Source organism: Anguilla rostrata, chromosome 5 (assembly GCF_018555375.3).
Source record: "Anguilla rostrata isolate EN2019 chromosome 5, ASM1855537v3, whole genome shotgun sequence".
In the NCBI taxonomy this organism is placed as follows: Eukaryota; Metazoa; Chordata; class Actinopteri; order Anguilliformes; family Anguillidae; genus Anguilla; species Anguilla rostrata.
The window spans coordinates 44542674-44566580 of NC_057937.1; the positions used below are offsets into that span (position 1 = coordinate 44542674).

The 23907-nt window shown below is 42.4% G+C and overlaps 1 protein-coding gene across 5 annotated transcripts in view; it reads left to right on the forward strand.

Annotated features, from left to right (window-relative positions):
• The window catches only part of LOC135255365 (unconventional myosin-Va-like), a 39720-nt gene extending 21795 nt beyond the window's left edge, over window positions 1-17925 (forward strand). For 2 of the 5 annotated variants that reach the window (XM_064336445.1, XM_064336449.1), the window contains 22 exons: window positions 234-390; window positions 1254-1493; window positions 1964-2212; window positions 2646-2739; window positions 3065-3213; window positions 3326-3439; window positions 4354-4491; window positions 4778-4834; window positions 5233-5460; window positions 6192-6289; window positions 8831-8911; window positions 10056-10254; window positions 10812-10877; window positions 11258-11351; window positions 11538-11684; window positions 11948-12102; window positions 12964-13053; window positions 13149-13299; window positions 14088-14370; window positions 14975-15149; window positions 15326-15406; window positions 15501-17925. In XM_064336445.1, the coding sequence (XP_064192515.1) occupies window positions 234-390; window positions 1254-1493; window positions 1964-2212; window positions 2646-2739; window positions 3065-3213; window positions 3326-3439; window positions 4354-4491; window positions 4778-4834; window positions 5233-5460; window positions 6192-6289; window positions 8831-8911; window positions 10056-10254; window positions 10812-10877; window positions 11258-11351; window positions 11538-11684; window positions 11948-12102; window positions 12964-13053; window positions 13149-13299; window positions 14088-14370; window positions 14975-15149; window positions 15326-15406; window positions 15501-15653 (3199 nt within the window). In that variant the 3' untranslated portion in view covers window positions 15654-17925. The remainder of the gene's footprint in view (window positions 1-233; window positions 391-1253; window positions 1494-1963; window positions 2213-2645; window positions 2740-3064; window positions 3214-3325; window positions 3440-4353; window positions 4492-4777; window positions 4835-5232; window positions 5461-6191; window positions 6290-8830; window positions 8912-10055; window positions 10255-10811; window positions 10878-11257; window positions 11352-11537; window positions 11685-11947; window positions 12103-12963; window positions 13054-13148; window positions 13300-14087; window positions 14371-14974; window positions 15150-15325; window positions 15407-15500) is intronic. The other 3 variants (XM_064336446.1, XM_064336447.1, XM_064336448.1) reach the window with 3 other exon arrangements.
• Window positions 17926-23907: the final 5982 nt, after the last annotated feature.

Consider the following 23907-nt stretch of genomic DNA (forward strand, 5'->3'; position numbering starts at 1 on the left):
AATCACAGCTGCTTCCTCTTCATTCAGGGTCCTATCACAGCTGCTTCCTCTTCATTCAGGGTCCAATCACAGATGCTTCCTCTTCATTCAGGGTCCAATCACTGCTACTTCATCTTCATTCAGATTCGTTCTGGGACTGGAAATTAAGCTTTATGAACAACTACCGACAGTGATGCTGTATTTTAACCCACATTTTTACATGTCTGTTTGTCCCTTCCTCCTCCTTTGATTAGCCTCGCCAAGTTCCTTCGCAGGACGAACGCGTCCATCGTCATTCAGAAGTACCAGCGCATGTACGTGGCGAGGAAGTGCTACAAGCGCCTACAGACCGCTGCACTCAACATCCAATGCATCCTGCGGGCCTACCAGGCCAGGCAGCTGTACCAGAGGGTAGGACGCGCATCACACCGCAGATTCTGTAGGCTAAACAGATTCTTGTGTTCATTCCATGCTAGATCGCTCCTAACTGCAGGAGGTTCCATTGTGTAAATGAGAGCTTCTGGTGCTATACCACAGTTTATGAATATTCATGAAAGTGTTCATAATTATGCCTCAGTATTATACTTGGTCTGCATGAATATTCATAAAATGTGTCAAAATGAAAAAAAGCACTGTTGATAATATGCAGTTGAGTATCTGGGTCTGCACAGTCTGTGACAATCTGAGATCCTTTGCACCACTTTTGCATACTTTCTGAAAGAAAGTGAGATCTGGGTGACAGCATCACAACTTTAACTGTGGAAAGCAGATTTTTTCCTGAAATACTCAATGATCACATAGGGCAATGTTCTGTCTGCTAATTATATTATGGCAGACAAACAGAAAAACCAGTGAACACATAAAATTATAAAAATTAACGTACAAACCACATGAATTGCTTAATGTGTGCCTTTTATGTGACATCCAACATATGAGCTTATGGCTGGAGATAAAGTATCTCTGGAAGTCTAAGAAATCATTTTAAATTTCAAAAGGGTGTTGGCCTACTGACGTGTAACACCAGTATGTTGTGGTCTCAGCAGCGTAGTGTAATGATTAGCAAATGGCAGCAGTATGTTATCCAAAATGTTGCAGGTTCAGATTCCTTGCTGCTGTTGCTCCTCGCAGAGTTGTCAGTAGGTGAGCTCAAGTGTGGCCTGTAAGACTATCCATGATAAAAATTATTGACTATGAAATGAGAAAGTGATTGTCCTCTGATCCCACTGAGACTAGGTCCACTGATCTCACAGACTTATCATCCTTTCTCTGTGCAGCTTCTACGGGAGAACAAGGCGGTCATCATCCAGAAGTGGGTGAGGGGTTGGCTCGCCAGGCAGTGGTACAAGAGGTCGCTGGCCGCCATCGTCTACCTGCAGTGCTGCATCCGCCGCATGCGGGCCAGACGCGAGCTGAAGAAGCTGAAGATCGAGGCGCGCTCCGTGGAGCACTTCAAGAAGCTCAACATCGGCATGGAGAACAAGATCATGCAGCTGCAGCGCAAGATCGACGAGCAGGTGCGTGTTCCCATAGTGACACTGCCAATGAAGATCTTGTCTAGCTACCACACAGGTACGGTGTATTTTTTCAGTTTCATTTTCCAAGTTCTGTCATTGGATACACTCATTAATTGCAAGGGAACTCCCCCTAGTAAAACGTGAACTTGAAATGCAGAGAATGGTAAATAAAGAATATCTCATTTGTTTACTGTTTCAAAATGGCATACTTTTAAAAATATGTTTGTATGCTTTTGAGCTAGAGAGCCAGAAATCCCATAGTACAATGCTCCATTGTGTGTGCAACCAAAGGTCTTAGCCTCTTAGAATGTGAATAACAAAAATGTTAGTAATTTTGTAATAAGAACCAAATCCGATATTTTGTTTCTCTTCAGTGGAGGTTGCCTTTAACAGGGTTTGATTTCAAAGACAAGGTATGGCCTTTGTGAGCCTGTCTCATTGAAAGTAAAGCTGAGTGGTCTCCCTTTCAGAACAAAGAGAACAAGGCCGTGAGCGAACGACTGAGCGTGCTGGAGAGCTCTTACACTGCCGAGAGCGAGAAGCTGCGCGGCGAGCTAGCCCGCCTCCGAGGCGTGGAGGAGGAGGCGCGGAGCAATGCCAAGCAAATCACCTCCCTGCTGGCGGAGCTGGCGCTACTCCACAAGGAGCTGAAGACCACCCAGAGCGAGAAGAAGGTGATCGAAGACCAGGCGAAGACTTACCGCGAGAAAATGGAGCAGGTGGGCAGTTCTCTGTATGAACTGGGAACTGAGATTTCCAATAAAATATTTCCCTACTGCAGTACTATCCTGCGCTACTCCTGGGAGTGCATTCTTTAATTTCTACTGCCTCTAATGAATTAGATGTGACTGCAGTGCTGTGTAAATCTGGTTTTTGACATTGGATCTCTTTTAAGCCCATGGACAGAGGTACTGTAACAGAAAAAAATAGACCAGAATAGGAAAAATGATTAGACAAATCATTTACATGCCCTTTACAACTTACCAGCTAAATCAAGAATAACTATGTTATCATTAATTTGAATGAAGACCTGTATGCACCATTTACCTCAAGGACCAGGACAGGGGAACATTGCTTTTCTGGGTGCTGAATGAGTATGGGAATGGTACTGCAGTCTAAACTTAATGTTATCCTCCTGTCCTCTGCTGACAGATGGTGGCTGAGCTGAAGGACCAGAACAGCCTGCTGAAGAGTGAGAAGGATGATCTGAACCGGCTGATCAAGGAGCAGAGCCAGCAGATGACTGGTAATCATGCTCTCACTGCCTCTCATATGGCCATCATTTGCTCACAATGTTCTTAATGTTGAAACTACTTTGTCACGTTGCTGCAATTTGGCATCCTTGTTTAGAAACTTATTTAATGCGTCTGAAAATGGCTGAGCTGCACTCTTCATACTGTGACTGTGAAAGTACGTACATTATTGTTCACTTGAAAAAGGGCTGTTTAATAGAATCTGCTTCTGTGAAGTGAGCAACTTGTGGAAGCTGCAAACAAATGAAGTTTCTCCTAATTCAATATACTATGAATGTGATTTACCTACCCTTTCATGTCCACTCTACACACTCACAGAGAAAATGGAGAAAGCCCTGAAGGACGAGACAAGGCAGTTGGAGAACGATCTGAACGAGGAGCGCTCGCGCTACCAGAACCTTCTGGGCGAGCACTTGCGACTGGAGGAGCGCTACGACGACCTGAAGGAGGAGGTGAACCTCACGTTGGTGAGATACTGTAGACCTTTCTCACATAGCATCTTCTGTGGGCATACAGACCCAACATGAGGTTTGGCTTTTACTATGAGTTGGCTAAAGTGCTGTGGCTTTGCTCTGCCAGAACGTCCCCAAGCCGGGTCACAGGAGGACCGACTCCACACACAGCAGCAACGAATCAGAATACACCTACACCTCTGAGTTGGCAGAGTCTGAGGAAGGCTCCCATGGAGGAGAGGTGAGGAATAGTGTCCTGGTCGTCCCCCCATCTTTTGCTCACTCAGCACAGACATGTCTCTCCCTGTATGGTCATCTTCCAGTTAAAACATGACTTACTAATGTTTGCGTAGGTTGATCATACCGTCAGCATTATGTGTAGCCTATGTGTGTGTGTGAGTTCAGTGTTTTGGGAGGAGGGGGATGGATTATGTTTTGTAAGAGTACATAAAGAAAATTTATAGGCCGTCTATCGCGTCGGGATAACTCCAGCGACTCCACAATGCAGCCTGTAGCTAACTCTGTTAACTAAACAGGAAATGTATTTTGTAACATTAGTTACGATTTGTTTTGCGAGTGGATGTTTTCTTTCTGAAGCTTGTCACTGTCTGAACGAGCTGCATTAATATGGTAAGTTAGCGTCACAAGCTGAAAGTAGGCTACTTCTATCATGTGCTGTGTGACTCGGGCTAGCTACAGCTGGCAGGCAGCTGTATTCCTGTTTCCACAGTAACGTAAGATGGCTCTGCATTACCATATTCAACGCTATTCAATCTCTGTATTTTGTAAATCCACAGATCCTTTCTGTGGTGACTATGATTTGGATTGTGATTGTTCGTGCTTGTTGTCGTAAACTTTTTGAATGGATTTAATTTGTTCATTCTAAATTCACGGAATTAATTGTGCTTGCGTTATTGTATAACGCTAAACATTTAGTAACGTGCATGTCATTTATGTAGCCCATTAACCCAGGATCACTGAATCTAGTTTTTCTGTAGTATTATTACTTGTTATTGTTTGTTGCGTCAAAATTCATTAGCACCTGCTACAGACAATCCAGGCCCCCCATAGCTCCCCCAGGCACAATTCTCTTTCACCGCCGCTGTTCCCAGCCCATGTCCTAACTCATTTGACGCACTGTTGGACTCTTCTCAGGATGTCAGCAAGGCCTCCTTGGATGTGTCCCTCTTCCTCAAGCTGCAGAAGAGGGTGACCGAGCTGGAGCACGAGAAGCAGTCTCTGGTGAAGGAGCTGGATCTGAGAGAGGAACAGTTTCAGCAGGCTAGGGCCAGGGTATAAGCCTTTTATATTTCCTGTGTTCATTTTCTCTGCTGTTTTCTCTCTACCTGTGCTCGGAGAGGAAGAGAAACCAAGAATAACATCAACCAAACACATACGGTAGCATGCTAACAGCTGATAGAGGCTGCCATTGCCCTTAGACATTTTTTTAAACTCCGGGGTTGTAGCTATTCAGTGCGTTGAATACATCCATGTAGATTTCTAGGAACAGAATTGCCATACTGTACTGAATAGACCTTTGTTACATTTCCTTCTGTCTTTGTTTTTTTTCTCTCGGAAGGATGATGAGGATTACAAGAAAGCGCGAGGAGCAGAGCTGGAGTACGAGTCTCTCAAGGTAAATTGAAAGAGAAGTGCTCTCAGGTCTTTAAGCTCTGTTGTGGGTTGCTTGATTAAATGGGAGCTTTTCCCACACTTGGGATTCATCCTCAAGCTTTCCGTTTCTTCTCATAATTGATTAGGAAAATTAAAAGTCTAGCTCTAGCTGAGGGGGCCCATTGTGACTAAGTGCTTTCATTACCATCTCTGGCTTGTAAATCATCAAATGAAATTCGCAACCTCCAGTGAAGGTGATCCAGAGAAATCTTTGGAGCGTACCCAGCTGTTTGTGAGTAATAGGGGTGCTTCAGATTGATTGCAGGAGGACAGCGGAACTGCAAGGGAAGGGGGTTGGACTGCAAGCTTTAAGCCTCGAGCTGGGCTTTGGAAGCTCTAACCAAGCAATTTCCTCCACAGCGGCAGGAGCTGGAGTCTGAGAACAAGAAGCTGAAGCGCAATCTGAACGAGATGCGGGAGGCCATGGCAGGGAAAGCTGGAGCTGGGCCCGGAGCCGGGGGCACCTCGCCCTACAGGGTGCTCCTGGAGCAGCTCAACGCCTCCAACGAGGAGCTAGAGGTTCGAAAGGAGGAAGTGTTGATCCTCCGTTCCCAGCTAGTCAGCCAAAAGGAGGCCATGCAGCACAAGGTATGTCTGCTCTTATATGCAGTCAGTGTGGAATTAACGGCATAAAACAGTTTATATGTAAGACAAGATGGTCTTAAGAGTATGAAACAGGAAACACCCACACAAGTTGTGTCTGAAACTATTCCTATTAAACCTCCTTTTAGGATGTGTTGTTTTTAATACTCATTTTCCCATTGTTTTCTCCCATAATGCCTTGCTTCCAGGATGAGAAGGTAATTCTTTCTTCTCCTTTTGTGTTTAACTAGATATCTGAAATATGCATTATTCAGCTTTGAGTGGAAAACATTTTGAATATAGCAAATGGCTATGTTCATTTGTTCATTTTTAAACCGAAGGAACTTAATTCGACTTAATGTTGTTGAGCAGTTTTCTTTGGGCAATTAATTTTACCACGTGGTGTAAGACTAAAATAGGAATTCATATTTTCTAATGATTGCACATTTTATGCTGCGTCTGCTCTTCAGCACTTCAGCACAACTAGATTGTAGAATTTGTCCTTAGGCCCACTGTATAGGACTGAAAATGTAATAATATCAGCCAGTCATTTTCTGCTTCCAAATTGGGCCAAGAAGGGAGGAAACATTGACTGAATGTCTTGTTTCTATTCACCAAATGAAAGAAGCAAGTCAAAGAGCATCCAGAAATCCTGTTGTTGGTGTAAGAACAAGAAAAAAAAAAAACTGTTTCCAAACTGCTGTTTCACACGTTCTGCCTTTTTCCCCCTTTCACAGGAGACCATGACGGATACCGTGTCGTACGTGGAGGACATCCGGAAGATGAACGCGGGCGAAATGGCTCAGGCTTACACGGGGCTCAAAGACACGAGCAGGTACCTCCCGCGGCCTCCCCCCTCGTGCCCCAGCCCCCGTCTGGGTCCAGCTGGGCGTTATTCGAACTGCCCGCGGTGCTTCCTCTTAACGCCCCCAGGGGACGCTGCGTCACGGGGAGGCCTGCCTCTGCGGGGTGGCAGAGGGGCAGCGTTTCTTACATTCCGTACCGCAGACGGTGTTTGCTCAGCGCATACCGAGCCTATCCTATCAGAGAAGGGACTGCAGGTCATCTTAGGACGCTGCATTCAGCGGAACTGGAGGGGGAGGGGGGAGGTGGCCAGGCGTAGTGAGGCATTGTATAGCTTGTGATAGCATCTGAAGGTTATATCATATCCCCCTCACAAACCCCCACAGAACTCCTCTTCCACGTTGTCTGTCATTTTAACTGGCCCATTGCTCCATAAAATTTAGTTTGCGGTGTAACCGTACTGCAGTTTTTCTCAGGTTTTCTCTGCCCAGTGGACATTCTGGGTGATAACAGGCCTTTTCTCTGTTACATTTTCTTCATACATTGACTTATATATGCCCTTAATAATAATAAGACCAGCTTTCACATTCTGTTAATATGCTCAGTCCTTTTGTTTTTCATTCCATACCACATTTTTATTACCTCCTTCAGTTTTATTGCAGATTGGGAGGTAATGGTTTAGTCAAAAAATGTAAGAGATCACCTGTCTGCAACGTATAGGCGATGATGAATAAAGTCATTTTTATGTTCTGGAAAAGCGCTGTAGGCTGTAGCTTTAGTGCCAGCTGACAGCTCTGATGCTATTAAATTCTTTCTGCATTCAGAGTAATATGGAGATAAAGAACTGTTCATATTACAACCAAAGAGCTATTTATATCCAGAAACATGCTGAGTGTACAAATTATCCAGTGATGTCATCGGTGCTGTGGTGTCAGGTGCCTCTCAAGTAGCATTATACAATCTGTTTTTCCTGGCACTCAAGAAGTGACTTAACAAATATCCTTTTCAATATACAGTGAACTCCACAACATCAGGGACAAAGACATTTTCATGATTTGTCTGAACCACAATGTGCTTGTGATCCATATAAATTTTTTCGTCCAGATCGCCCGGGTTTTTGCATAATCCCCTTGAAGTGAATGAGCTCATGATTAAGTTCAGGTAATTGACGTGTGATTTTGCACCATGCCTGAACATGATGCCTTTTTGAGATCATGTATTTGAAACTTGTTAAAAGTTCAGACTGCAGTTACTCATTAAGCAGCCCTACTGTACAGGAAGTCAGGTGATCTACTCTACTGCGTATTCCTCTGACAAGTGCATGAAAAATGGCCACTGTTAGTAACTCACTGCATCAGAGAAAATGGCTCTCCCCTTGTTTTCTCAGCAGCTCAGCTCCCTGTCTGTCCTTTATTCTTCTGCAAACACAAGCCAGCTTTAATATTGTCTCAGTTCTTTTTTCGGGGGGTTGTTCGGTAAAAACAAGTTCAGAAGTACGTTAAATGCATTTAACATAAAACTAACAATGAAGGCTAAAAAATGAAGCATCCATCAATATGCATGTTAAGAAAAATTTTTATTACTCTTGTTAAATCAGTAGACCTGGGCTGTGTTAAGTGTCTCAGAGTAGCAGTGCTGATCTAGTATCAGATTTCCGCTGACCACATTATAACCTGATCCATTATGATTTAAGACACAACCGGTCCCAGATCAGCCCTCCTATTTGAGATCGTTTGTCAATGGATATGCAGACGTTCTTAGTAGAATAATCTTTATCATTGCTAGGATGGAATCAGGGAGTGTGAGGCTGTATTAAAGTGCATGCTATAGACCACTTATCAGTCTCATCAGTATTTTTGCAATATAGTGGAACGTCACTTGCTTATTGGTTCCTGGGGATGTGTATTACTTATGGCCAATTGCTCAACCTTCATTATTATCTCCGCCAGGTGGAGCCTGGAGGGGGTCATGCGTTTGGTCGCGCGCGCGTGTGTGTGTTTGTGTCTCTGTCCACAGCTAATCTCGCATACTACTGGGCATATTAGCCTAATACTTGTTGTGTATGCTGACAGCAGGCCAAGGACCTGAATTCGGTCAACGACAAGTATTTTATTTGAATCAATTTCCATCATTGTTGTCCATTGAAATACATTGATTTTGAAACTGAGGCTTTTTTCCACTAACAGCATCGTAGCACATAGCCAACATTTTTTCAAATTGATTGGCTTTAAACAAGTGAATTTAGAATATTTTTCATATGCAGTGCATTATTTTTCCAACTCATTTTTGATTTGTGTTATTCATATCAGTTATTTCTGTTTTATTCATTCTGTTTCATCTTCAGTTTGCAGTATTGAATTGAGTACAGCTTGACTGTACTGAATCAAATGCAAATTATAAATCTGTGTCACTGATTCTTGCTGGTTCCTCAAAAAATATCAGAATAATCTTTGTGTTGGATCTTTCCTTTTCATTCTCAACTCACACCCCCACTCACCTCCATCACCACCCCCCCCCCCCCTTTTTCTTTTTCTTTTTGGTTTTCGTTTTATTTCTTTGTTTTGTTTGTCAGATCCCCCACTCCAGACTACCATCAGCTGAATGAGGATGGAGAGCTTTGGCTGGCTTATGAAGGGTTAAAGGAGACCAACAGGTTAACAATGTTTCAGAAAAGTGTGTGCGGGGGGCTGTGGGCCCTTTCTCTCTCTCTTTCTGACTGTGTCATACTCGTTCCCTGCTGTTATTCGGCTGTGTGTCCTTTACTAACCCACCTGCCCTACTGCCCTCTCCACAAGTTTCCCTATCCTTTTACAGCATTCCCTCTATAGCTGAGCTCCTTGAGCAAACCTCTGTATACATTGTGCACACACTGAGTCTGTTCACAGTTAATATTCTGTGCCAGGGCAGAGACCCTTGGAGGACCACGGCTTTGTTCTTTTCCGGACTAATATGGTTCTAAATGCCCCCTGTCCCCCCTCATCCCGCCTCATCGTGGTCTCCCTCCCCATATCTGTTCCATCTAGGTTACGTAGAGCGTGTTTGGATGTGTTGGTCCAATTATCTCTGAGAGATGTCCTCCATCATAGCCTTAGTGTAGCTGCGTGTTTACTGGTACGTCCCTAATGTCTTTAGGAGTCTGAATGCCTGGTTTGGCCCTGGCTTGCAGGTGCAGTCCGCTGCATGTGTAACGGCAGAGATTCGCCTTTGTGTTTTTGTCTCACTCTGTAGAATAATTTGTTCCTTTTTTTGAGTCCACTATCAAAATTCTGTTTTAAGAATCTGTTATCTGTTAAGGATCTGTTATTTTCGAACGAACATGCATCTTCAAAGACGCCATTGAGTTAAAGATCTCCATTACAAGCAAGTATTCTCTTCTAATGCTATGAGCTCTGATGATTAAGCGAGAAACGAAAACACAGAGGCAGAGCTTAAGGCCTGTTCTTAAGGGCTCTCGAATGAAAGCGGCAGCTGCTTTGCTACTCTGCATCTGTAGCTCCTGCTGAATGGCTAAAGCTCCTGCCTGCTTCCATCTTGATTGGAGGCTTACACTGTTGCTAACTGTCACTTCTCTCCCTGAACCCCCAAAACTCTTCCCCCTCTCCTTCTCTCATCTCTTCCCTTCTGGCCTTTCCTGTCTTCTCAACTCTCCTCTTCCCTCCACTTCTATTGTATCTCATTCCGTTCCCCATTCCCCTGCTTGCATGCCCTCCTCTCTCTCCTCTACTGGCCTCCACTCCACCCCACACCGCTGCCTTCTCTGCTCCTGTCCCCCTCCTGTCCTTCGCAATCCTCCGCAGGCTCTTGGAGTCCCAGCTGCAGATGCAGAAGAGGTCCCATGACGGCCAGATGGAGGTGGTCCGCAAGGAGCTGCAGAGCCTGAAGGAGGAGAACACCCGCCAGCAGCAGCTCCTGACCCAGAACCTGCAGCTGCCCCCGGAGGCACGCATCGAAGCCAGCCTGCAGCACGAGATCACCCGCCTCACCAACGAGAACCTGGTGGGTGCCCGCTGTCTGCCGTCGAGCTCTGTCCCCCTACGCAAACTAAACTTCCATTTTAGTCGCCCTCATATTCATACTCAGGTTCCTCCTGTCTGTCTACATTGTGTACTGTTGATAGCAGTGTTAATACTGAAATGGGTGTTTGTTGTTGAAATGTTAGTGTCTCCCACTCATTCACCTGTTCACTGACTGATTGGCTCACTGTAATGAGATTTACTGGCAGAATGAAAAATACTGGCAAAGTAATTTACAAGTAATGTTTGGTTATTTTTTTCCAGCCCAAATGTTTTATTCTTACGTTATGTGGGTTTGCTGATTTATTGTGTTTAATTAGATCATTCTTACATGCCATGCTGGATTTCAGATATTTAGGTCAGCTTAACCACATTATAAAATTGGCAAGATGCTGCATATCATCAGCTTACTTGAGTAAAACTCAAACTTTATCTTTGGCTGTGTGGACTATATCTGTTATCATTATCTGCAGTATTTTAGTATTGTTAACCCAGCATCTTCTGCTGTTGATTATGCATTCTGTGGATTTCACCTAACAGGACGTATATAGGGATGACCCAGACAAATATAAGAAGAGGCTGACTTTCATTGATCAGCAGCGCTTTGTATGTAGGGAAGTTGGTGTGTGTGTGTCACTAACAGCATAGCACTGGGTGTGCTTCACAAAGGGGTGTGTATCAACAGAGCTGCACTAACTGCAAGAGTGATCTCTGTATTTACCCACAGCTGTCTTATCCTACACCCACCCTTTCTGATAAACACTCAGGTTGATGTAGGCACAGGTTTTCCCAATGTAAATAATATTTTGGAATATCATAGTCTATACATTATAGCTTTTGTGGAATGGTTGTTTTTAAAGAAGCTCCAAAAATGAAATGCATGTCCAGGTGCCACCGTGAACTACAGAGCTTGTGCTTTTGGGTTGATGCCGAATCTTAGGCACATCATCTCCCTCATGTGAGCCTAACAGTCCCTAATCTCATAGGAACTCCTGGGCCAGCTTGAGAAGCAGGAAAAGATGATCCGTAAATTAAAGAAACAGCTCAAGGTCTTCTCCAAAAAGATTGAAGAACGGGAAGGTGAGTGCCAGTGCTGTAGTTCTCAAGTTAATGTCATTGAAACAATCCCTTCTAAAACACAGACATTTTTTTAACTACCAATGGGTGTTTTTGTATAATACCAAACATTTTTACAGAAATTCCTGCATTTTTGTGCCTGAAACGTAACCACATCCCCCCGCTGTTCTTCCCTGTGATCTGTTTCAGTGGGTCAGATGGACAGCATTTCTCCTGGACAGATAATGGAGGAGCCCATCGTCACCGTGAACATCCCCCGCCGGGAGAAGGACTTCCAGGGCATGCTGGAATACAAGATGGACGATGAGCCAAAACTGGTGAAGAACCTCATTCTAGGTGTGTGATTTCCCGCCCAGATCACAAGTCATTATGTCTGCGCTCTGCTCTGAGATGCTGAACATTGGTGATTGAGCAGAATTATGCCCCTTCCCACACTATTATAGATTCTATGTAATGCAATACATTATTATTTTTACAGCTATGTTTTCTGGTCTTATGAGTATTAACATAAATTAGCTTGTCATTCTGAGGGACTGCAATGAGGCTCTGCTCACCTCTTCAGCCTGTTGACTCTCTATGTCCTTGTTCGGCCCGGGCAGAGCTGAAGCCTCGGGGTGTGGCGGTCAACTTTATCCCAGGCCTGCCGGCCTACATCCTCTTCATGTGTCTGCGCCATGCCGACTATCTGAACGATGACCAGAAGGTGCGCTCGCTGCTCACATCCACCATCAACAGCATCAAGAAGATCCTGAAGGTACGTGAGGCTTTGCTCTGTGCACTGTCACTTGTTCAGTGCGGCCATTTTGTCTTTAAATACTTTCAGGTTCCTTGCACTGTGAAATCCTTGAATCGTTGTGCACATTATCAAAGGGGGCTCACAAGCTTCAGTGCAAACCTGTCTGTCCAGGCTTGTTTTAATGGTAACTCCAGATGGCTGAAAAGGGACATGGTTGAAGCCTTCGATCACATTTGGCGTATGCATCAGTTGGAAGAGGGTACTGTAGAGTCATTGACTTTGAGCTAGACTACCACCATGGGGCCTAGTTCGCTGAGGTTGTGTCAGTTACAAGTTAGGTAGACTTACAACAGGAACTTCACTTTCATGTTACTGTTCAGTAAAGTAAGGTTATTCATACTCTACCCCGATGGACATATATGACACTTTAAGAGTTGATTATCATAACTTGTCCTGAATGTTGCTGTGGAACAGGCAGTGTAGTTTTTTTGCCAACAGTTTTTTGGCAAATGTGTTTGGTTTGACACTTGCATACAGCATAGAGTAACTTGCTATCTGATTTTCATAACCAGTAATTTCAAGCCTGGAAAGAAAATCAAAGCCAAACCCTGTCTGTCAATAATCATTATGTGTTAGTGACGTGTTGTGTTTGGTGTTAATATTGTGCCAGGTTAGAAGGTTCCGAAATTACAGTGTACTGTACTTGACTATCAAACAGAACACAGCTTGGCACAAAAGCATGTTCTCTCAGAAAGATATTGTGTTTATGTTGCAGTCTGTATCACTCAACAGTATCACATAATTAATCGAAACGACCTGGAATTATCTACATTTCCTCTTTGAAGAACTTTGAACATTTCTCTCTTTTTCTGGTTGTAGAAAAGAGGGGAAGACTTTGAAGTGGTCTCTTTTTGGCTGTCCAACACGTGTCGCCTCCTGCACTGTCTGAAGCAGTACAGCGGAGAGGAGGTGAGGGGAGGCCCGGCCTGCAGGAGTGGTGTGTAGCCGACGGCCATTTTCTGCTGCCTCTCCTGACCTGCTTATTGTGCTCTGTGTCCGTGCAGTCATTCATGAAGTACAACACTCCCAGGCAGAACGAGCACTGCCTGTCTAACTTCGACCTGGCCGAGTACCAGCAGGTTCTCAGCGACCTGGCCATTCAGATTTACCAGCAGCTCATCAGATGCATGGAGAGCCTTTTGCAGCCAATGATAGGTAAATCAAGAATCTCTGTATTATTCCACGGGAGTATGGCTTGCTTCTGAGACTTTCATTAAAATGCCATTCTGAAATCATATTGCGTGTGCTGTACTAACACTGTGGAAATTCTAGGAAATTATTGTATGTACCTTTTTGATCCATTAACTTTGGAGGATATTTACTCCTCATGCAAAAAATCTTGATTATAAAAAAAGAAAAAAGCTGTACATCTTAATGACTCATTCACTAAATCAGCCTAGTAATGTTAATATTGACAGTGGTTGTGTACTGCCAGAACATATGATACACAGTTTTTGCTACCTGATAGCACTGGAAATACTTTATGATATTACCTCAGTTTAAGTATACTACCAAATCATATATTTCCTTAACTTAAGTTGTCTATGAATCCTAAATACATTCTGTCATTAGCTTTGAATCATGCTGCTGCCGTTTTGATTGCTGTGGTATGGTTATTTTGCCTCTTGTGGCAAAATAAATACGTAAATACTTGATAAATACGTAAGCTGACCAATTTGGCAGGAGAACTTTAGCTCCTCAGATTATGTTAACATTCTCTAAATTAGCATTTTATTTGCACTGTTTGGGCAGCATTTTAAAGAAAAATGGCATCACAAGGTACAAGCACAAACATTGAAATGAGGAGCCCTAGGAACTCATAAATGATATATACTGTACACCATTGTATCCACGAGCCCTGTGTCCACATAAACGATATGTATTGTGCGATATGGTAATGTCTTGATTATCACACTCTGTTTGCTGCCCTGTTTGGCCTATAGTCTCTGGAATGCTGGAGCATGAAACGATTCAGGGCGTGTCGGGGGTGAAGCCCACGGGCCTTCGCAAGAGGACCTCCAGCATCGCGGACGAGGGCACCTACACCCTGGAGTCCATCCTCCGCCAGCTCTCCACCTTCCACTCCATCATGTGCCAGCACGGCATCGACCCGGACCTCATCAAGCAGGTGGTCAAGCAGCAGTTCTACATCATCGGCGCCGTCACCCTCAACAACCTGCTGCTGCGCAAGGACATGTGCTCCTGGAGCAAAGGCATGCAGATCAGGTGTGTGCAGGATGGCCAAACGGGCAGCGGGCCCAGGAGGCCCAGTTTACACCTGCAGCAGGGCTTCCTGATAACACTGAGCTCCACATCATTTCAATTCAGTCCATTCAGGAAATGTTATTTCATTTAATTGACTGAAAAATCCTTATAGAACATCATGTGAGATTTTCAGGTCTTGAATTTAGCAACAATTAATTTCTGGAATTGAGTGAATTACCGTGGTTTTGACCCCAACAGGTACGCAGCCGTGCACTTGCCAGCCAGTGTCTGCAGGCTTTCGTATCAGCCAAACACTTGGTCTGCAGTTTCATTGTCTTCACTGAACTAATTTTGCTTCTCCACAATTATGCAGTAGTATATACTAATATAGTAACTTGAGATATAGTGAGCTTGAAGGTTACTGTCCTTCATAACTAGGATTAGATAGGGCTTGTCTGAAAGGAAATGGCTCAAAACAAGCAAGCTGAGTAAAATAAGGATAGATTAGGTGAAGTAGGTGAGAGTCCAAGTGAAATAATGGGACGGGAACAGTCTGTGTGAAAATGTGTGTGGTCGTAGAGCTTCTGTTGGTCACTGCTGTCCCCTCTGGCCCCCTGAACACCAGGTACAATGTGAGCCAGCTGGAAGAGTGGCTCAGGAACAAGAGCCTGATGAACTGCGGGGCCAAGGACACGCTGGAGCCCCTCATCCAAGCTGCGCAGCTGCTGCAGGTGAAGAAGAAGACCGACGAGGACGCAGACGCCATCTGCAGCATGTGCAGCGCCCTCACCACTGCGCAGGTACATCTGCCTGGGATACCGTCTGAGAGTGGAGAGAAATAAAGCCATTCCGTCAGATGTAATCATGTCTGTTTGTCCTTTGCGGCGTTATAAGTCACTTAATAATGAGACTAACATTAATCGCTCCACATTAACATTTGAAAGTGCTGAGTAGTTCTGTTGCGTTTTCTCACCAGATTGTCAGAGTGCTGAACTTGTACACCCCTGTGAATGAATTCGAGGAAAGGGTTACAATAACATTCATTGAAACGATTCAGGTGAGTTCTTGGGAGTGTGTGTTTATTGCACAAATTGGCTGTTTTTCAGTATTTGTTGATTCTGTGTCTCATTGTTTTTTTCCTCCTCTTTCAGAACCGTTTGCCAGACAGAAAGCAATCACCTCAGCTCCTAATGAACACCAGAGTCATCTACCCTGTCACATTCCCCTTCAACCCCTCCTCTCTAGTCCTTGACACCATCCACATTCCTAACAGTCTAAACCTGTCCTTCCTAGCACGCGTGTAGAGGCAGTCTGAACCTGCCCTTCCTCACGTGTGTAGAAGCAGTCTGAATGCAGCCTTCCTCACACACATGTAGAAGCCCGGTTTTCTTCATATGCGTGTAGTCTATATCTTCTGATCCCGGCCTTTCTCACATGTATGTAGTGGATGCCTGAACCCAGCCTTCCTCCCATGCAGGTGGAGAGTGTGAACCTGGCCTAACTTGTGTGTATGTGTGTGTGTGTGTGTGTGTGTGTGTGTGTGGAGGTCCTGGACTCTTAAAGCAACCTAAGTCTGGATATCTTGTACAGGGATAAATAGTTTGTGACTGCTGAGTAATTAAATATGTACCCTGTGGTAACAGTTTGAACACTTTGAAGTACCCTTAACAGGGGCTGCTGGGTGGTTCACCCTGTTAAGACACATTTTTTAGTGCATGGATGGTCCCTACAGTCTAATAACGAATCGGAAACTTGCCAGTGCCAACTGTGACCCAGCAGCCCCAAAGGGCAATGCACAATATTTCTAGCCTCACCCAAGGTTTCATTTGGCCAGAATGACAGCATTTCGTTGCACAGCAGCAACCCCTGCTGATTGATGGGGTACCCGCCTGTCTGCCTCTTCAGCTGCAGGTGAATGGTCTTCCACCATCTCATGTCTGTGTGGCAGACTCGCGAACTGCAGAATAATGAGAAGCAGCAGCTGACATAACATTCCTCTCCTGAATAAGTAGGAAAGGTTGCGGCAATGAGCGCTGATAAAAATACGATTGGGCATTCCAAACTGAGGAGAAAAAGGAGTACTCAAAGCAAGCTGGAAGTTGCTTGGGTTTTATTACTTGATATTAACAGTATAAATATGTGCACTGGTGATCTCAGTCTGGGATTCTGATTGGTACATAGTGGTACACTGAAAAAATGTGTGATGAGAAATGCATTTTGATGTATTACATTTGTAAACATTGCTGAACTTGTCTGTTCTGGTTAATGCATCATAATGGCCAATGCCTATACCATAGTACATAATCCAATATTTTGGATGTGTATGTTTTTCTTTACTATATATTCTATATGTAGTACAGAAATCATGGATAGGTGTTTCTTGTGTATTAAATCATTTCAGATTGAAAAGGAATACTGTCTGCATATATTTATTATACATGTATACCAGATAAACATGAGTATAAAAATGATTAGTCAGTTATTTAAGGTAGATGTTTACTTTTCTGTACATACATTGTGATTTTTTTTATTATTGAGTACACTCAAATTATAGCCGTCTTGTGTAACTAGCATATCCACAAATGTTGTACTCCAGCATTACGTTTTTCCGGTTTAAGGTAAATAACAATGTTGTTTGTAAATCAAAGTTTGATAATGAGAGGATTCATTGTTACTAATGAAACCAACTGGTCAAAGAATTAGTGAGTCATGGTAGAGACCCAAATCTTTAGCCCCATATTTTTTAAAGCCTTTTTAAGTGGTCCTGATTGCCATATTAATGAAAACCAGCACACCAAGGTGTGTGTGTGTGTGTGTGTGTGTGTATGTGTGTACCTTGAGTTAGAGATATTATTAGTCCAATTAATGTTCTGTGAGTGTTGCCCAAAATAAATGCGTTACACTGACTGTGGGAGGAGTCCCCTCAGACATAATCATTCTGGGAACAGCTAATGAGCTCCCTTTTAGTTGTTCTACCATGGGATTGAACATCTTTCCAGCACAAACTTACGCTCTGTTCAGTGTATGACAGGGTGCTGTCTCGATCAGGAGACCTAAAAATGTTTTTGAACCCAACACCTGCAGTCACTTTGAAAGCATTTTTGAAGCATATCATCAAGCAAGTAGGATGAAAGTCATACCTTTTACAGATTCGTTGGCAACAAACTAGATGTAAGCACTACTGTGTGCACTGTCCTTTTAACTGCTTAAAGCTTTATTCCCAGAAATCGTAAAAGCTAAATGGACCATTTGCCTACATTCTCCTTAATTTTCTGAATATTGAAAATGTCGCTGCATTGTCTGTTGCTGGGGTCATATTTGTGCACACTGGATAGAATAAAATACATATTTCAAATCAATCTGCATGCTATTAGTTTTACAGGTTATACAGAGATTTGTGGAATGTGACACTGGATCTCAAAGCTCTTAACTTTAAGAGCAAGCCTGTAATCAGATATGGTAGCTGTTATCTTGAGACACTATAGACTTACATGTTCTTCATCATCCCTTGCCTTACACATTGTTTTGTTTTAGTGAAAATAAATTGTCCATTCTTAAGGAAATTACCAAACTGTAGGCATACTTTTTCCTCCCATTTCTTGTGCCGTCGGTTCTTGAGTGATATCTTTTTCCTCACAAATGTTAAAAATCTGACTTTAACACCAATCACTTGTGTTCTGATAATAATAATGACTATTTTGCCATAATATGATAACTCACAATAATGGCATGATAAATGAATGTCATTCATAATTTTATGACACTTGTGACATTAAACAGGATTAAATACAATAATGTTAAGGCGTTCTCATCAAACCAAATTTTACCACACTGGCTAATAATAATAAACCCTGGAAGCCATTTATATTTGATTTACTCATGCTGCGCATGCTGCAGTGCGTAGTCAGAAATACATTTTTTGGAAGGCCAGTGAAAAATTGGGTAGACTGACTAGGTTGTTTATACATTTCAGAGAAGGGGAAGAGATGTCTGTTGCGTAGTTGTGTAGTTAATCTGAAGATAATATTCAATAAAATATATATATATTTTTTTTAAATCGACTGAACTTATAGACTGAAGTTTTAATTGGCTATAATACAAAGATGAAGCAGAAACAATAAATGCATTATTTAAAAGCTAGATCATGACATCTATTTTCAACTTTCATTAAATTAGGCTCTCTTATTAATACTAACGGTGGTACAATGTCAATACATAACACAGCAGATACCAAATGTCGATTATTTTTCAAGTAGGTCTACTCTCTTCTTCTTCTCTCTTCTCTCTTCTTCTCTCTCTCCTCTCTCTCTCTCTCCTCTCCTCTCTCTCTCTCTCTCTCTCTCTCTCTCTCTCTCTCTCTCTCTCTCTCTCTCTCTCTCTCTCTCTCTCTCTCTCTCTCTCTCTCTCTCTCTGGGGTGTCTCGTGGCATAGCGTGTACAGCGAACTGCAATGTCCACGGATCTCTCTCTCTTTACATTGTCCTGTTCCTTTCCAATAAAGCTAAAAAAATGCCTCAAAAGTATGTATACATATATATATATATATATATATATATATATATAAACATAATCCTGCATTAACGCAGCTTCTGTTCCATATTCACAGGGCTCAGAATCTTAATGGGAACGAGTAGGCTATAATATAACAAATTCGTGTTCACTCTACCGCATTGGTTCATATTTCAAAACTATTACATTCATTTGCATCACACACTTAAGACATCTGAGAAATGGAGTATTAGGAGACGGGTATTCTTTATTTATTGATTGATTTATTTTAATCTGCAAACCGCAGCTTTATACCAGCACCATTGTGCATTTTACAAAATGGCCTCCTTTCCCCTTTGGTCCTTTCAACCTATGGTAATTTCCAGCAGATGTGCACTTGGCTTTACTTAAAGCCTTTTGCACAAAGACAATTAGCGGTTTTAAGGTGGACCTGACAATTCTAGCAAATTCATAACTACTTGAAAACTGGAAAGATGCGTTTCCTTACCGAGGAATATTTTCAACCATTTAAAAAAAAAAGTTTATTGTGAAGATAAAACCTTTTTCTTCACAGAGCTTCTGCCATTATATTATGCGAGTGGAGGGCACAGGTGTCAAACCTCACTCCTGGAGGGCTGCACCGTCTGCTGGTTTTTGGGGTGTTCACGGCACATGTTTTAAGTCATTCATTTGCTAAGGAATCGACACACTTTGTTCTCAAGGCCTTAACTGGCAGCTGATTGAAAGGAAAACACAAAGACCCAGACACTGTGGCCCTCTTGGCATTCAGTTTGACACCCCTAGTGTAGCGTGAATGCAAATGAAATATGGATTATACTGGAAAATAATGCACTACTGAAAGTCATTTTGAATGTTTTGTTTCCTGTATTTCATGTACTGTATCTTGAGATTTTTATTATTAACATTATTTTTTTTAAAGCCTTACCTGATTATAGAACATATAGCACACAATCTGTGATATTCATTTTTTCCTTTCTGTTGTGTTTTCTTACATTTGCAGTGTTTATAAAATATTACATAGTGTCTGTAAAGAATTATTAATCCTTGATCTGACATAGAATGAATTGTCTTTGCCTTGTGAGATGCCCTTCATATTACCTTAAACAGTGTATTTTTATTTTGGTGGGGAGTTTAAATAAATGCTGACAAAGGAAGGTTTTCTTTAAAAGTATTGCATATTTAATATTTTTCAGCTATTAGTAATTGTTTTGTTTACTGTTTTGTTTTGTCCATATCACAGAATTGATTGTACCACATTGATTTAACATACCCTTCAGACGCCATCCACAGAGGTATAAGTTCATTAATTTTTACAATTTTGGTTATTTAAATACATTATTACATTCCACATGTTGAGTTTTGAACTTGAAAACCTTATGTTCCGGTGGTTCCAAAACCTCTGCATGAGCATCAGATGTGCTTGAGATGGAACACATTTGGGAACAGGTTTGGGAACCACTGTTCTTTTGGTTTTGTTACCATTGCACATCAATTCATTATTGGAACAAGATTTGTCCCTGACATCTACATGTGATCATCATTGGTTTTTCAATAACGGTTTTATATCTTTACTTGAATATGCAATTTCTTACTGTGCAATTTCTTACCTGTATTGCTGAGGTTCTTGACAGCTACTGTCACATATTGTTGATTGACACCTGCCAAACCGTGGCACACATCCTCTGTGGGATGTACCTGTAGTGTAGGTGGTAATATTTATCTTAGTCACTGCTAGATATGTATAGAGTCTTGAAGATAATTAAAGAGTTTGCTTGTGAGAGCAATTGTATACCCACTTTCCTTTCCATGATTCATGATTCAGTGTCATAAATACAACGTGATTCAGCTTGTTTTAAAGATTGGCTTTGAAATATTCCCAACCTTTTTTCAGGAGGACCGATTGATTATTTTAATCCAATAGTGTTTTAGGCCTTCATAAGTTTAAATCCCTAAACAAAAAATAATGAAAATGTACAGTCCCTTAACACACTGTCCACCTCAACTGTTCATCTGAAGAACTGGTGTTAAAATGTGAAGATCCAAAATTTGTTGTTGTAATTACTATGTGTTCACCATGGTAAATCATGTGATGAAAGTACAAAACTTGTCATAACTGTATAGGCAAATAAAAATATCCTAAAAGTATGGGAGCTGTGAAGTGAAATTTGTTATTACTGCTATACTTCGGGCATTTGGATTTGAGATCAAAAGACAAATATGAGACAAAAGTACAGTCAGTTTTTATTTCATGGTATTTGCATGCATATATGTTTAATTTTACAGTAACAGTCATTTTTGTGTTGAGTCCCCCTATTTTCAGCTGTGCAAAATTAAGTTACTGGATGACTGACAGGTATTAACTGTTTGCTCAGGTGTTTCCTTTTACATTAATTGTTCACACATAAGAGTAGTCAGTGTCTACTTTGGGGTTTCAGCCTTTGTTTTTCTCTGTGGAGATTGCATTTGGAGATTGCGTCATGAGGACCAGAGAACTATTGCTGAAAAACAACCACATTCACTTTTGAATTTCCACAATTTTTATTCAGTACCCAATGTACCACACCATCAACGTCTTCCTCATGACATCAGCTTTCCAACAACACCAAGCATGATTACACTGTATATGGAAAACTTGAGTTTTACATAATGCTGATCCAGTAGAATGTTTTGCGACTCTATCAAACCCTGCTGACTCCCTGTCAGCACTGTAAACACAGTCTGTTTTACTTCGGCGGTCTGATAAGGGTTATACTTCTGTAAACCACCCTACACAGACAATAATTGTTTATGTCATGGTTTTTAAATGCGTATATGTTCATCATTTTACAGAAATGGCTGTTTTTGTGTTGAGTCCCCTATTTTCAGCTGCAAAGGTATGTCAATGGATGAACCTACAAGTAAATCAAAGCAATAGTGTAATATTTGGTTGCATAGCCCTTAAATGCAATAACTACATCAAGTCTATGGCCCACTGACATCAGCAATTGTTTGGTATCCTCTTTGGAAATTCCTTTCCTGGCCTTCACTGCAGCTGCTTTCAGTTGTTTGTTTCAGGGGTTTCTGCCTGTAGTTTTCTGTTCAGAAATATAAATGTATGCTCTATTGGATTTAAATCAGGTAAATGACTTGGCCAATCCAAAACTTTCCACTTTTTCCCCCATTGATGAATGTTTTGGTTGCATAGTGTGTTTGGGGTTATTGTCTTGCTGCAGGATGAAGCGCCAGCCAATGAGGTAGGAGGAATTTCTTTGGACACAGCCATACAGAATCTGTTGTACAGTTCTGAATTCATCATACTGCTGTCATCCTCTGTTACATTATCAATAAAGATGAGTGAGCATGTTCCAGAAGCAGCTATACATGCCCAAGCCATGACACTACCTCCTTCATATTTCACAGATGAGGTCGGGGGGTGCTTTGGTGCGGAGCTGTTCCTTACTTTCTCCACACTTTCCATCACTTCGTTAAGGTTTATTTTGATCTAATCAGTCCATAAAACTTTGTTTCAGAACTCTTGTTCCAGTACTGTAAAATGGTAAAACATGCACGCATTGAAAGACCATTAAATAAAAGCTGATAGCTGGTAGGCCTACTTTTGTCTCAAATTCCTCTTTTGATCACCAATCCAAATTCCTTAAGTATACAGCAAAAATAACAAATTTCACTTCACCGTTACCATACCTTTGGATGGCACTGTAATTTTTGCTTTGTTCATATCCACGAATCATTAAAAACAGCCATCCATATAGTAAAAGACCTCCTTGTTTCGTGAACTCTCAATCACGGTTGATGGCACCACAGTGACTGCCTCTCACTCTGCCAAGAGCTTGGGGGTGGTCCTGGATGACCAACTGGACCTCAAGGAGCACATCAAGGCAACATCACGGTCCTGCAGATTCCTCCTATACAACATCAGGAGGATTCGACCATACCTGACGACGCACTCCACCCAGCTGCTCGTCCAGGCTACAGTGACCTCTCGTCTTGATTACTGCAACTCCCTCCTTGCAAACCTGCCAGCTTGTGCCATACAGCCACTACAGATGATTCAGAATGCCGCTGCCCGACTCATCTACAACCTCCCCAAATTCTCCCACGTCACTCCTCTGCTGCGATCACTTCACTGGCTACCGGTCGCTGCCAGGATTCGATTCAAAGCCCTGACCCTTGCCTACACTGCTGCCAACAGGACAGCCCCCATCTACTTGCAGGACATGACTCAATTCTATGTGCCTGCTCGACCACTCCGCTCTGCGGCAGCAGGGCGTCTTGTAACCCCTCCCACCCGACCAAAGGGATCACAGAGCTTCTCCACCCTAGCTCCCCAGTGGTGGAACGAACTCCCCGTCCCTCTCCGAACCTCCCCCTCACTATCCATCTTCCGCCGTGGCCTGAAGACTCATCTCTTCAGACTATACCTAGAATAACCACCACCACGCTGTATTAAAAAAAAAAAAAAAAAAAACATTTTCCCTGTCACTTGTTACATGTTGCCCCATCCCTGCACTTCTTGGTAAATTGTATTTGTCCTAATACTGTAGCTAATTCTTCTGCCTAGTTTGACTTTGCAGATGTTAGACCAGGATAGTGTTCATTGTTCTCGGCTAGAAATAGCTGTACAAAATAAGTAATTGTACCTTACTGAACCCGTGTTCAGCAGTTGTCTACGATCATGAAAATGCACTTTTTTGTACGTCGCTTTGGATAAAAGCGTCTGCCAAATGAATGTAATGTAATGTAATGTAATGTAAAATGACTGTTGTGATATTGTAAATCGAGATACGTGTTTCTGCTCCACACTGCATTTAAATAGATTTTGCCCGTGCAATACACAACATATAACCAAAACAATTTATTACAATATCAGTAAAAAAGAGGCTTAAAATCAATTTGCTGTAATTAGTTTTAAGTGCGCGACCGGGTTTGTCATGTAGCGTATCCTGTTTGACGTGTCCTCGCTGTGTAAACAAACACGCCCGGTCTGTAAAGCTCCTGTCACAAGACGGCATGGGCGGAAAAAGGAGGAACAAAGTCCGCAGAACAGGTAGGC